This window comes from Pyrenophora tritici-repentis, chromosome 7 (genome assembly GCF_003171515.1).
Source record: "Pyrenophora tritici-repentis strain M4 chromosome 7, whole genome shotgun sequence".
NCBI classification, from domain to species: domain Eukaryota; kingdom Fungi; phylum Ascomycota; class Dothideomycetes; order Pleosporales; family Pleosporaceae; genus Pyrenophora; species Pyrenophora tritici-repentis.
This window is the reverse complement of record NC_089396.1, coordinates 1,278,607-1,292,933: the sequence shown is the minus strand read 5'-3', so window position 1 is coordinate 1,292,933 and position 14,327 is coordinate 1,278,607. Positions and strand designations below refer to the sequence as shown.

Genomic DNA, 14,327 nt, shown 5'->3' with positions numbered 1-14,327 from the left:
TTCGCCATCCACGTGCAGCGCCGCGGCCGTCAACACCACGAGTATGCCTATCGCGTACCACCGACCACGCTACACTAGTGCAAACCAGAGCAAGCGCGTGACCTCATTATCCGTACAGCGCTTTGTGTCCCCGCACCCTCCGCTTTCTAGGACGAGTAGCGCGGTTTGGTTCACATGGCGGACCGACTCCCTGCCTCGCCCCCGGTAAAACTCCGGAACGTCGACGGTATGAAAGCAACCCGGTTTTCCTCACGATGGCTCAAACGACGGATAGCCATCATCATGATTTTCTCCGGCAGCACCGTGTTACTGTTTTGGTACTATGGTGCTTTTGCTTATGCGAGACCGACCACGCCACAATCGCCCAGTCCGCCAACTTATGAGACACCAGATCAGGATTTGCTCATCAGCCTCCCGGAATATGGAACGTTCCAAGGCACCAAGTTGATGACCAACTTGAAGAAGACGGTTGAGTTCAGCAGCGCCGTGGATGCATGGTTGAATGTTGAATATTCTACACAGCCTGTTGGGGAGGGGAGGTTCAAGCCAGTAACATGGCCAGCGGCATTTGACGGCACAAAGGACGCGACCAGCATAGGCCCAGCATGTTTTCAGGACATGTACAGTTCGCTTGGCCAGTCGGAAGCTTGTCTTACTCTCAACATTTACCGACCTTCACATATTCCCATGGACACCAAGCTCCCGTCCTTTGTCTACCTGCATGGTGGAGCTTTCGTGTCAGGCTCCCACAAGAGTTTTGATGGCGCACTATTTGTTGAGAAGAGTGCGGAACCTCTTATGGTAATCACTGTCCAGTACCGACTAGGTGCATTGGGCAGTTTGCCCGGAAAGTTCATGGAAGAAGACGATCTTTTGAACCTTGGGATCAGGGATCAGAGAATGGCTTTGGAGTTCTTGCAAAAGTACATCGACGAGTTTGGAGGCGACAAAGACCAGATCACACTCGGTGGGCAGAGTGCAGGTGGCCACGCGGTCGGCATTCACCTTTACCATGACTATGGTTCTGATGCTGGCAATTCCTTGTTTAGCAAGGCAATTATATCCTCTGGCTCACCAACCGCACGTGCCTTCCCCGGCGTTGACTTTCCGCTCTACCAACGCCAAGTCGCAGATTTCATGAACTATCTGAATTGTCCCGAAACGCCCAGCTCTGCGGCTCTTGAATGTCTCCAAGGTGCCGAAGCCCACGACATTCAGTTCATCTCCTCTTCAGTGTTCAGCGCACATAACCGCAACCTCACTTGGCCTTGGCAGCCCGTGTCCCCGGGTCCTCTCTTCGAGAAGCGTGGGTCCACATCAGGCGCGGATGGCACATTCTTCAAGATTCCCCTCCTAATCTCCTCCGTCACGGATGAGGGATACGGCTTTGTACCGCAAGATCTGCAAACAAACGAAGAATTCGTCAACTACTGGAAGACGCTCGTCCCAGGCCTCTCAGCTCAAGATCTCGTTGACCTCCAAGCCTTATATCCCGAGGAAAAGCCAGAGGCTGGTACCATGAGCTACGTCTCCGGCCAATACCAGCGGTTGGCAGAATCGTACGGGGACTATGCATACATCTGCCCCGTGCAGCTCACTGCCATTGACTTTTCCAAGACTTCAGCGCCCGTTTACAAAGCGCGCTTCGACACTCCAAACTTTACTCCAACATACCAAGGTGTGCCTCATGCCAGCGATTCATCATATTTCCAAGGCTTGCCCAATACACAGTTCCCGGAAATCTCCGAGGTCTACCCTGCTTACTGGGCGAGCTTTATTGTTACAGGCAACCCAAACACGCATCGCTTAGGCAGCACCTCTGAGTGGGAGAGGTATGAGGGTGCTGGAACAGACGAGCTGGTAGTTAACCCTCCGATGAAGGGAGGCGTGAAGATGGAAAAGGAGGGTACAGCGATTAGGTTGGAACAGTGTGCTTGGTGGAATGATCCTGAGAGGGCGGCTAGATTGAACAAGTGAGCTTTCTGATTATTATCAAAGTATCTACTTGCAGAAATGTTATTTTGTAATTTCGAGGATGACACCTCGCGCAAATTCTTTGCAATCATGACATGGACCCTAGTGATGATGAACAAGAAGTTGCTAAAATATAGCTAAAACTTATCATTCACATATGTATTAGTGTGTTTAGGTTCATAGATGATGACCAGGACATCGAAGTGTACTCGCAGTACCTGGGTAGTGTTAGATGTGATCACAACAAGATAGTAACAAGGTAATAATAAGTACATAGCGAGGTACTCCAGTGCTAGACACAGGATACAATAGTGTGTGTGATTCAGCCTTTCTAACACTACCCGGGGTATGTGTTGCAAAGTAGTAAAGCTATTTCCAGAAGGCAACGCTCGCTATGTCATTACATCATACGCGTATCAGATGATTTCCTTAGACCAGACTATTGATTGTAACATTTGCGATTGTAATTTGCGTAAAAGATCGAGGTATCTACGACGTCGGATATGACACAGCCTAGGGCAATGCACAGAATTCAATAACATAGCTTTTCTATCTTTACGAAATAAAGTCTTCGTAGCTACTAATTACGTTGAAAAAAAAGTTACTGTGTACAGCCCACCCGGGTGTCATAAAATACTAAACATACTAGTGAAAAAAAGGCCAGTGTAGTCGCCAGACACGCCTATTAGGCGCTTACCCACACTGTAAAGTATTTTATGATAACTACCTAGGTGAGCCTGTTAACGAGAGACAGGTCATGTGCACACACCAATAGAATATTTGCGCAGACCAAAAAGAAAAAGAAAGCATAGCCCGACGTGGGGGTCGAACCTATTAAGGGTTAGCGGGATGTCCTGAGATAATATATAAGAAGTATGAGAGAGAAGACATACCCACAACCTTGAGATGTACTGAATAATCGTGTCTGCTAGGACGTGATGACTAAGAGTCTCACGCTCTACCGATTGAGCTAGCCGGGCATTGTTTTTTGACTGATAGAGGTTTGTTAAATAAGTTTGAATATAATGTAGATTTGTGTGGAGTCGGAATAGGTTTAGATGTGTCAGTGGGGGTTGGTGCTGGGTGGGGGCGAGAGAAGTTTTGCAGCGCACTAGCACTGCGGGGACGTGGTGGAAGATGAACCATCATGGAACATGACACTTGGTAGTTGGATGCCTTGCAGCTGGAAGCCTCGGACAATACATGGTACGAGCTATGGACGCATCACGGAGTGCTATTTTAAGCATCACTCGCCCGCTAGAACAGCTTTGTTACATACGTACGCGGCCACAGCCTCATTAATATAGAGACGAGCAGCAACGCGAGATCAACATGCGATGGGTCGCAAGATAGCGTTTGAGAGGAAGACATGTTTGGAGACGCGAATGTCACATTCATGTTCCCCCTACCAAGCAGGCTTTGTAATGCCAGTACCAGGGAAATTGGGATGAGCTCGCATCTCAAGCACGTCAACTCATACTGTAACTAGACTTGGCGTGCGCAGCCAGTGTCTCCACCACAGCCCTCCCCACAGCGTGGCGCCGCGTAATGGGCGTGGGAGTGCGGGTTGTGGTAGTGTGCAGATGTTGGCGTCGGTTCAGCAAGCAGAAGCTTTCAATTATGAGCCACATGTCAGGCGGCGAGGGATTATAATTCGTCAGTACAACGAGACACCAGGGGCGCGGCTGCAGCAGGTTGCCTAGGGTCGTAGTAGGCACTGCCTCAGCATCTAGGTCCGTGCGCACATCTTTCAACGACAGACAGTCAGCCAGCCCTTGCAAGCCAGCCCGTGACAGTTTGCAGTTTGCAGCCCAGGAGACGACTTAGCAGCCTAGACTTTCTTTCCGCTACAATACAGAGGCCATCACGACAAAGGCGCGCGCAGCTCGCACACTGGCGAAACGCACGACTCGAAACGCCGGCCAAGACCAAGCTCAGCGGATTCCTTCTGGCAAGAGTGAGAGCAGAGATCCGTGGCTGCCCGCAACACTACGAATCCGGATTGTCCAAAACTGGCGGCTTCGACCACATCCACATGAAGCAGTAGAGCAGACGCGCTGCGAGGAGAAGGACGCTCGCTGAGCACTTTCGGCCGCTATGGCCAGCCGGCCACCGGGTGGACCGTCTCACAGCGAGAACCTGATTGACTTTGACGACCATCAACCCACACACAATGCAGGCGCACCACCACGGCCCGCCGCCCATGACGAGGGCCGGCCCTCGGTCTCGTATGATGACTTTGTTGGCGGTGCCAGGTCGACGACAGCAGGCCTGCCGGGAGGGCCTGGCGCACCAGGAGGTGCGACGACGCCCTATCTAGGAGGAGCAAACAACAACAGCCGAGCCTATTCGCAAACGTCGGACCTGCACAACTACCAGCGATACTCGGATGCCGACATTCCCCACGACGATGACGCCTCAACCCAGGGCTACTACGCAGCCGGGGGAGCCTACGACCAGCCCTCGCCGAGCCTCCAGCGCGGCAACTCCAAGAACGCACACAACAGGAATAGTATCCTGAGCCTCGGAGGTGGCCTGACTGGCCGGGTCAAGAACATGTTTGGCCGGGGCAATGAGTACTCAGAAATGGACCTGCCCTTGACCGAGAACGCAGCACACCAACGCCAGCCGAGCGGCAACGAGACAGCAAGTCAACACGACGACGGCCACTCTGCTAAGCCCAAGAAGGGGCTGGGCACCTTCAAGTTTGGCTTCGGCCGAGGCACACCCGACCCGTCGACATTGGGACCCCGCATAATACACCTGAACAACCCACCCGCCAATGCCGTCAACAAGTACGTCGACAACCACATTTCGACGTGCAAGTACAACATCGTCACCTTCCTCCCCAAGTTCCTCTACGAGCAATTCTCAAAATACGCCAACCTCTTCTTCCTCTTCACTGCCATCCTCCAGCAGATTCCCGGCATCTCCCCCACGTCGCGATTCACTACCATCGTTCCGCTCGGCATAGTCCTCCTGGTGTCAGCTGTCAAGGAGTACATTGAAGACTACCGGCGGAAACAGTCCGACTCGGAGCTGAACAACTCAAAAGCCCAGGTCCTCAAGGGTTCTACCTTTACAGACACGAAATGGGTCAATGTGGCAGTAGGAGATATCGTGCGCGTCGAATCCGAGCAGCCCTTCCCCACCGATCTCGTCCTTCTCGCATCCTCCGAGCCCGAGGGTCTATGCTACATCGAAACAGCCAACTTGGACGGAGAGACCAATCTCAAGATCAAGCAGGCTATTCCGGAAACGGCAGACTATGTCAGTCCAGCCGAGCTGGCGAGACTAGGTGGCAGGATACGATCAGAACAACCCAACAGCAGTCTATATACATATGAAGCAACCTTGACTATCGCAGCAGGTGGAGGAGAGAAGGAGCTACCCCTGGCACCTGATCAACTGTTGCTGCGAGGTGCTACACTTCGTAACACACCATGGATCCATGGCGTCGTCGTCTTTACCGGCCACGAAACGAAGCTCATGAGAAACGCGACCGCTACACCCATCAAGACCACCGCGGTCGAGAGGATGGTCAACAAGCAGATTCTCATGCTCGTGCTAATCCTCATTGCACTGAGTATCATCAGCTCCATCGGCGATGTCATTATCCAAACAACGCAAAGAGACAGTCTCGTCGATTATCTCCGCCTCGACAGGTTCAATGGCGCCAAACAATTCTTCCGTGACTTGCTGACATACTGGGTGCTATACTCCAATCTGGTTCCCATCTCGCTCTTCGTCACTATTGAAATCGTCAAATACTACACCGGTAGTCTCATCGACTCTGATCTGGACATCTATTACGAACCAACCGACACACCCGCGAAATGCCGAACATCGTCTTTGGTCGAGGAATTGGGCCAGATTGAATACATCTTCTCGGACAAAACGGGTACTCTCACCTGCAACATGATGGAGTTCAAGCAGTCTACAATTGCCGGAATACAGTATGCTGACGAGGTACCCGAAGACAGGCGCGGGACAATCGAGGACGGCGTTGAGGTTGGAATTCACGACTTCAAGCAGCTCGAGCAAAACCGAAAGACACATCACAACAAGTACATCATCGACCAATTCCTGACATTACTCGCGACATGTCATACTGTTATTCCGGAAAGAAAGGGCGAGAAGGCTGCCATCAAGTATCAGGCCGCCTCTCCCGACGAGGGAGCTTTGGTGGAAGGCGCGGTGACCCTTGGCTACAAGTTCACTGCAAGAAAGCCGCGTGCTGTCATCATCGAGGTTGACGGCCGCGAACTGGAATACGAACTCCTGGCCGTTTGCGAATTCAACTCGACAAGGAAGAGAATGTCTACAATATTCCGCACACCCGAAGGCAAGATCGTGTGCTACACAAAGGGTGCCGACACCGTCATTTTGGAGAGACTCGGAAAGGACAATCCTCATGTAGAGGCAACGCTCACGCATCTTGAAGAGTATGCTTCCGAAGGACTCCGTACACTTTGTCTGGCTATGAGAGAAATCGGCGAAGATGAGTTTCGAGAATGGTGGACCATCTTCAATACTGCGCAAACGACAGTTGGTGGCAACCGCGCAGATGAACTGGACAAGGCTGCTGAACTCATCGAACACGACATGACTCTACTTGGAGCAACCGCTATCGAAGATAAACTACAAGACGGCGTACCTGACACTATCGCCACTCTCCAATCTGCCGGAATCAAGGTCTGGGTTTTGACTGGAGATCGCCAAGAAACTGCCATCAACATCGGCATGAGTTGCAAATTGATCAGCGAGGATATGAGTCTACTCATCATCAACGAAGAAAACAAGGAAGACACAAGAGATAATATCCGCAAGAAATTCCAAGCCATTACAAGCCAGAGTCAAGGTGGTGCAGAGATGGATGTTCTCGCTCTGGTCATTGACGGCAAGTCGCTCACGTACGCTCTCGAACGTGATCTCGAGAAGGAGTTCCTCGATCTTGCAGTCAAATGCAAGGCTGTCATTTGTTGTCGTGTTTCTCCTCTGCAGAAGGCACTAGTCGTCAAGCTCGTCAAGCGTCATCTCAAATCCATCCTGCTTGCTATTGGTGACGGAGCCAACGACGTCTCTATGATTCAAGCTGCACATGTTGGTGTCGGTATCAGTGGTGTCGAGGGCTTACAGGCAGCTCGTAGCGCAGATATTGCGATCGGTCAATTCCGCTACCTACGAAAGCTTCTTCTTGTCCACGGCGCATGGAGCTACCAGCGTGTCAGCAAGGTCATCCTGTATTCCTTCTACAAGAATATTGCCATGTTCATGACACAATTCTGGTACTCGTTCCAGAACGGCTTCTCTGGTCAGATCATATACGAGTCCTGGACGCTGACAATGTACAACGTCTTCTTTACAGCAGCACCACCTTTTGTGCTCGGCATCTTCGATCAATTCGTAAGCGCAAGACTACTGGACCGCTATCCGCAGCTTTATCGCCTGAGTCAGTCTGGCGTGTTCTTCAGAATGCACTCTTTCTGGTCATGGGTTGGAAACGGCTTCTATCACTCCCTCATTCTCTACTTTGGCACCCAAGCTTTCGTCTTGTGGGACTGGCCGCAGTGGGACGGCCGAAACGCAGGTCATTGGGTGTGGGGCACAGCTGCTTACACTGCTAACCTTGCGACCGTCCTTCTCAAAGCCTCGCTCATCACCAACATCTGGACAAAGTACACTGTGTTGGCAATCCCTGGCTCTATGCTACTCTGGTTCATACTCATGCCCCTCTACGCCACCGTTGCACCGATGATCAACATCTCCAACGAGTACGTAGGCGTCATTGCCCGACTTTTCCCGGACCCGCGTTTCTGGGCGATGATTGTGGTATTACCGCCGCTTTGCTTGATCAGAGACTTCGCATGGAAGTACGCGAAAAGAATGTACTTCCCGCAGAGCTATCATCATGTCCAGGAAATTCAAAAGTACAACATTCAGGATTACAGGCCACGGTACGTCTCTCGTAAACTTTGTGCATACAAATTAGTGCTAACATATGTGGTAGCATGGAGCAATTCCAGAAAGCGATCCGTAAAGTCCGACAGGTGCAGCGTATGCGCAAACAGCGCGGCTATGCCTTTTCTCAAACAGACGAGTCGCAAGCAAGGGTTCTACAAGCTTATGATACCACGCAACAGCGTGGTCGGTATGGAGAGATGGCGAGTTCGCGCAAGTAGTTTACGCGTGTGGTGGAGCAGTACACTCAGCAATGTCACATTGGCGCATGTGCACTGGGTGTTATCAAGATTCTTGTACGACTGAGCCCCAAATGGGCTTTTTGTTTTTGGTTCGACCAGTGTATTGTGTTATCGATTTAGCGTCACTTGAAGAATAAACCCTGTCCTTGATCAACTACAGGTACTTGTTACTTATCAGACACTCTCCACAAGAGAAGACTGTTTATCCACTGCCACGGAGGGATGGTGAATCACGAGTTCTGGCGCTTATTAATTATCCGGTGCCTTGAGTCGTGCGGTCAATTTACCCGTCCAACGTGCCCGGCGTGGTGGCAGGGTAAGAAATGTGGGTAGTGAGGGGCACAGATTACCCCACTATCGTCTCTTCGGTGATTGTGATTGCTGGCGTGCTTATTTTACCACCAACATGGCTCCATATGCCGTTTCAGCACGAAGAAATTGACTGATAGCGAATTGTTGAGACGGTCCGCTATTTACCCATCTGTCAATAACTGCCGGGCGTCTCGAGACGTCATGGAACAGAGCTTTCAACTGTCGACGTCAGATACCGAGGCCGACGACTAAGGTGAATAGGCGCCACAGGATGCGGCGCAACAAGGTTAAATGAGAGGCGGAAGCATGGCCCATCAGGGTAAAGACGCAGATCGACTATGCCTACCCAGTCGTCCGGGTGAAGACGCAGGGTCATATGTCGGACTAGATTTTGACACGGCGTATATAGACGGCAGGCTGTTGTACCTGGCGCCAACTGCTCTTGATCCGTCTGCAAAATTCAAGGCCAATATCAGGGACATGATTGCTGGGCGATACTGCCGCGCCGGTAGTATTAATACGCTTCGCGCCGCCGTCAGCTCTTCTGCTTCTTCATTCAAACCTGCCTCTTCTTTACTACCTGCTGCACGTATTTGCTTCTCACAACGAGTACCCTCGCTACCCTCCCATCTACTGAGAAATAGCTTTGCTAATCGCAACTGCTTCGCTACAATGGCTCCCAACACTCCCTATGTCACGCTGAACGATGGCAACAAGATGCCTCAGGTTGGCTTTGGACTGTGGAAAGTCGACAATGCCACTTGCGCCGAGACCGTGTACAACGCCATCAAGGCTGGATACAGACTTTTCGACGGTGCTTGCGGTATGTACACTCACGTGATCCCTTCTTGGACCGGAAGACGTGGCGGCGCGTCACTCCGAATTTACCGGTGGCCCTTTTGCATTCTTGCTGCTGCCTCGGAATGCTAGCGCCATTTCTCGGAATGAAAACACGAGCTCACGTGTACATACCCTCCTACATCTGGGAACATGCAGAAGCTGACATGTCGTTTTCATAGACTATGGCAACGAAGTCGAGTGCGGCCAAGGTGTTGCCCGCGCCATCAAGGATGGTCTCGTAAAGCGCGAGGACCTCTTCATTGTCAGCAAGCTCTGGCAAACCTTCCACGAGCGCGAGCAAGTCGAGCTCATCTGCCGCAAGCAGTTGGCCGACTGGGGCGTCGATTACTTTGACCTGTACATCATTCACTTCCCCGTCGCCCTGAAATACGTCGACCCCAAGGAGCGTTACCCACCGGGTTGGTTCGTTGACGGCAAGAGCAAGATTGAGCACAGCAAAGCCAGCCTACAAAGCACATGGGAGGCATTCGAGGAGCTCAAGAACAAGGGACTGGCCAAGAGCATTGGCGTGAGCAACTACAGCGGTGCGCTCCTCCTGGACATGTTCACGTACGCAAAGATCAAGCCTGCAACGCTTCAGATCGAGCACCACCCATACTACGTTCAGCCCTACCTCATCGAGCTGGCCAACCAGCATAACATCAAGGTCACTGCGTACTCGTCTTTTGGTCCCCAGAGCTTCATCGAGTGCGACATGAAGATTGCCGCCGACACTCCTCTTCTCTTTGACCACCCCGTCATCAAGAAGATCTCGGAAGCACATAACAAGACACCTGCACAGGTTCTGCTACGGTGGTCGACACAGCGCGGTCTTAGCGTCATTCCAAAGTCAAACTCTGAGCACCGTCTCGCCCAGAACTTGGATGTAACGAGCTTCGATCTCAAGGACAGCGAAATCAAGGAGATTTCCGACTTGGACAAGAACCTGAAATTCAATGCTCCTACCAACGTACGTGAAGTCCCGGTCCTTTTATATACTCTGCTAACTGTTCGTCTAGTACGGCATCCCCTGCTACGTTTTCGCATAGACGTTGGGTATGGTTGACGGTTGATTCAATTGCGAGTTCATGATACACAACGGCGAGTCGCCCTGAAATGGGCGCGCTAGGTAGCAATACCAGATAGCAATGATGATTATGCATACTGCTCTCTGTCTGGAAACATTTTGTGAATTGGTGCTGCGCGTCTTACCTTCCTACTTACCACGTCAGCGCGCCGTCACACATCGGACTCGCTCGCTTGCCAAGACTCCACACTCCACACTAACGAGTCAATCAAGCCTGCCAAGCTTTCATTGAAGTCCTGAATCAATTTTTCCTTGTTGGCTGCGATCGTCGCTGTCAGTCGACTAAGCTTTTAGGTCTGTACTTCTGCCGCTGGACGTTTAGGCTTGTTTTGCAGAGACGAAGAAAAAGTCGCGTGAAATTGAACATTCCACAATCTACACATGTCAGCACCGCACAGCGGAAACCAAGGGGCATGATGGGAGACAAGCATGTGATTAACAAGCAGGCGGCCCAAGACTTGCGTGATTCGCTACGGATCATGGGAGAGCGGAGATCCGACGCTCTCTCCTTCCCCATGTATCTCATGACAATGGCGCATCGAAATGCAAAATGTGCCATGTTACATTTTCCCCTCCTCTTTATTTCCTTTGCGGGGTTCAGTGCGATCTAGTTGGGACGCCATCCAAGATTCTACCCGCCCAGGGCACGACCGGAGGTAGCTCGAGCAGAGGCGATTCGTCTCTTGCAAAATGGCGTACACAAAGATGACGCGCTTGATCTAGGCTTTGTTTTGTTAATCCGCCAAGGTCCGGGACTGAACTCCACTGGGACTACCGCATGCCGCATGATCCCATTGGCGCGTCCGGACTAAACTGCATGCGTGGTGTACATATCTTTTGCAAGATAGGTAGCCTTTCTCTTTGCAGGCACAAGTTGCGTGTCGAATCGTCCAAAGGGCCGTCCCTTCTCAACACCCAACTGTCACCCTCTCGCTACTTTTGCGGGGTTTACCATTTCTCGCGTTTTCGCTGTCGGACAAAGTGTTGCGACTCGTATTCTTGATTGTTGCAAGTGGGTAGCAGCTGCTGATTCAGCGGCTTTTCTAAAACCATCGCGTTATTGTGACATCACACTTTCTTTTCGCCAGCATCCGCGCATCCCGGAGCTAAACTTTGGTGGACAGGGCGTCGATATCGACCACACGATCTCACCATTCCGTCGGCGAAAACAGGCATCTGACCTAACACACTCGCGCATTCGGGGCTTGCGCAAGAAAGCTTTCTCATATCTTCACACTTGACATTCTACACTTTACATCAACGTCGTGCCGCTTGCTTCTTCGCGTTGTTGCTGGTCCTCCAATTCTGATACCCCGGATCTCCTCCGACCGACGTCTTTTGCTTTTACATCCACCTTGACCGCAGCGCAGCGCAACGCAATCGTACCGCATCGCACTTCTTGACAGAGCAACCGCTGCTTGTGACGTTTAGTTTCGATCTGGACATACTTGGGCTACTTGATAAATATGGCATTGTCGACCGAGCAGAGCCAGATGAGGTATGTCGCATGCGCCCGCGTATGTTCGGATGACTGGGACTAACATGATCCTCATCAGGTTTCTGGCTGTCGTGCTTCCGGCCCTCACACTATGCGCACACACACTCCTCGCTCTTTCCTTCATACTTCCGGGCTCTGATCTCGATAGCGCATGCTTTTCATTAACATATAATGTGCTTGCTGGCTGCGCAAGCACACTAGGCTTGGTGGGCGCCGTTTGGGTAAGCAAAGTTCCTACTCTGTATTTCATGCTACATCCGGTATCATGCCGCGACCAATCGGACCGTCCGGATTACATGACTTGGATACTCGTGAGGCGTAGAGAGCTAACGAATGATACTCAGTCAATACCAAGCCTCGTGTCAGCTTACACCATCCTTCACACCACGACGCTGTCCTTCGTAACCATCGCACTCGTGAACATGGTCCTGCCATTCGACTTTCGGTTGCTAAACCCGGTAATCCCGAGCTACGCTCTTGACGGATCTTCGATATGTCGCGACATCGATGCAGGCTTTGGGTGGAATGCTCAATGGCTAGAAAAATGCTCCACGAGCTTCAGCGTCATCAAATTCGGCGCAGCATGCTTTGGCCTCGTGTTGATGATTGCGCAGTGGTGGGCTTTGATGAGTGTACGAAGATGGGGACATGAGTTGAGATATCAGAGGAGAAACGGCAGTGTGGATGTGGAACAGGCTGGTCTTGCAGAAGAGAAAGACGAGTTCATGAGCAAGGAAAAGACAGAATTCTAAATGATACAATAAATTAAAAGAGTACAAATCATACGGGATGACATGATACATGCGAGATGATACATGGTCAAAGGCTGAGGATGAGCTACAACCAGAAGCTGCTGCGGAAGAAGGAACCGTAACCCAATTGCGAATGTTGCGTCATTGTGGTGGCTTCATCCAACATGGGCCTGATTGGAAGATTGATGATTGAATAGTGATCTCTCTCATCCATCACAGTCTCTCGCACCCAAAGATGGCCATCTCGGGTTTTGTTCGTTGGGGAATCGGCCTTCCAGAAACGGTATTGCTGGCATTCTCTAGTGTTGTTGAGATAGCGGGTGAATGTCTTCACTATTCCGACCGCGCAGCTATCGCACTTGCAGTCACAGTCTGCCCAGCCTTCGATGTTGCCGCAGTGCATGCACATCCTGCTTGGAGTACTAGTCCACTCGTTTGGACCCCTGGGCCCAGTGTGGACAACCCTCATCAGTCTGCTTACGTGCAAGGCGCAGATGCCCGGTGGCAGTTCAATGATGTTTTGGAAATCATCCGTATCTGCTGCCTGGATGAAAGCTGGGCTCGTTGATGAGTTGAACATACTAACGGGTATGGTGGCCGCACATAGCCTACAGAACCGATGACTGGCCTTCGCAGTCGATAGCGCCAGGTAGAGTTGGATAGCGCGATGTGAGCAGTGGGAGAGAGGGCTCTGCCAACGCTGTCGATCAAGACGGATGATCTGATGGAGTCGAGGGTGCGTAAGCTTGAGTGCCAACAGTGCATCCAGGGAGAGGTGGTCATGGATCTCGAGGATAAGTTCTGGAGGCAGGTCCAAAAGAGACGTTGTATTTAGGTTCATCATAGCGTGCGCTTTCGGTGTGGTTCCTGAATAGACTTTCTGTGTTTTGCTGGGTAAAAACAGTAGCAAGAAGTTTGCTATGTAATGTCCATGCAGACAAGGCAAAGTGAACCGTTGCCGCCATGTTGTCATTATTCACACAAGTTTGTCGTCGCGGTGTATTAGTATTGTGAGTCTTGGAAGCAAAGAGAAAAGCAAATACAAGGCAGACAGTGTATAATCATCGACGGCTGCCGAGTGAATAGTAGTACCAATATCCTCATGATGAGAGTTATTGTCGAAAAGGCGTCTCGTGTTTCGTGTACAAGAAAAAAACGCTGGACCCGTGATGCAATGGCGGCACATTCCCGCTACTGTCGGAGGCTTGGAAGAATGCGTGGCCATGTCGAGTAGTACTGAGGCCAGTCGGTGCTGGGCGTATGACGTGCAAGAAAAAGAGGAAGGCATGCTCGCGGAAGTAACAATGAGTCCCTTCTCAGGAGCTCTGACGTGACAGGGTAATTCGGGATATACAGAAGCAAACTTTCCTTGAGCACGGGTGTCAGAATCAGATTTCCTTTTTGAGTGTGATGGCGCAACGGCAGTTAGGCAAAGGCAAAAAAAAAGCTGGGGTAGACGGGGTACATGTTCACGCTAAGTGACGGCATTTGTGCAGGTGAGCAACTTGGTAGCCAGCCAACATGCATGCCGGTTGCCTAAGACAGCAAGCTCTTGATGTCCATGGAGTCTAGGCGAGTCGTAGGCACGTGGGTAAGTGCTTGGGCAGCCATGGTCGGGCGATGAGCAAGCAAGCGCGGCTAGTGGCTCATCACGTGCAGCC

The 14,327-nt window shown here is 51.4% G+C and overlaps 5 protein-coding genes across 5 annotated transcripts; 4 read left to right on the top strand and 1 right to left on the bottom strand.

Annotated features, from left to right (window-relative positions):
* Positions 1-174: 174 nt before the first annotated feature.
* On the top strand, positions 175-1,977 carry PtrM4_129160 (PnbA, Carboxylesterase type B; the record flags this gene model as incomplete). The annotated part of the gene is made up of 1 exon (XM_001939940.1): positions 175-1,977. The coding sequence occupies one exon, from the start codon at positions 175-177 to the stop codon at positions 1,975-1,977; it is 1,803 nt and encodes a 600-aa protein (XP_001939975.1).
* Positions 1,978-4,071: 2,094 nt separating this feature from the next.
* On the top strand, positions 4,072-8,156 carry PtrM4_129150 (MgtA, Cation transport ATPase; the record flags this gene model as incomplete). Its single annotated transcript, XM_066108909.1, has 2 exons — positions 4,072-7,931; positions 7,985-8,156. The coding sequence occupies 2 exons, from the start codon at positions 4,072-4,074 to the stop codon at positions 8,154-8,156; spliced, it is 4,032 nt and encodes a 1,343-aa protein (XP_065960901.1).
* A 1,005-nt stretch (positions 8,157-9,161) lies between these two features.
* On the top strand, positions 9,162-10,378 carry PtrM4_129140 (ARA1, Aldo-keto reductase, related to diketogulonate reductase; the record flags this gene model as incomplete). The annotated part of the gene is made up of 3 exons (XM_001939938.2): positions 9,162-9,312; positions 9,509-10,299; positions 10,349-10,378. 3 exons carry the CDS (start codon positions 9,162-9,164, stop codon positions 10,376-10,378), a joined length of 972 nt encoding a protein of 323 aa, XP_001939973.1.
* Positions 10,379-11,882: 1,504 nt separating this feature from the next.
* PtrM4_129130 (uncharacterized protein) lies at positions 11,883-12,666 on the top strand (the record flags this gene model as incomplete). The annotated part of the gene is made up of 3 exons (XM_001939937.2): positions 11,883-11,914; positions 11,973-12,135; positions 12,259-12,666. The coding sequence occupies 3 exons, from the start codon at positions 11,883-11,885 to the stop codon at positions 12,664-12,666; spliced, it is 603 nt and encodes a 200-aa protein (XP_001939972.1).
* Positions 12,667-12,751: 85 nt separating this feature from the next.
* PtrM4_129120 (F-box domain containing protein) lies at positions 12,752-13,507 on the bottom strand (the record flags this gene model as incomplete). The annotated part of the gene is made up of 1 exon (XM_066108908.1): positions 12,752-13,507. One exon carries the CDS (start codon positions 13,505-13,507, stop codon positions 12,752-12,754), a length of 756 nt encoding a protein of 251 aa, XP_065960900.1.
* Positions 13,508-14,327: the final 820 nt, after the last annotated feature.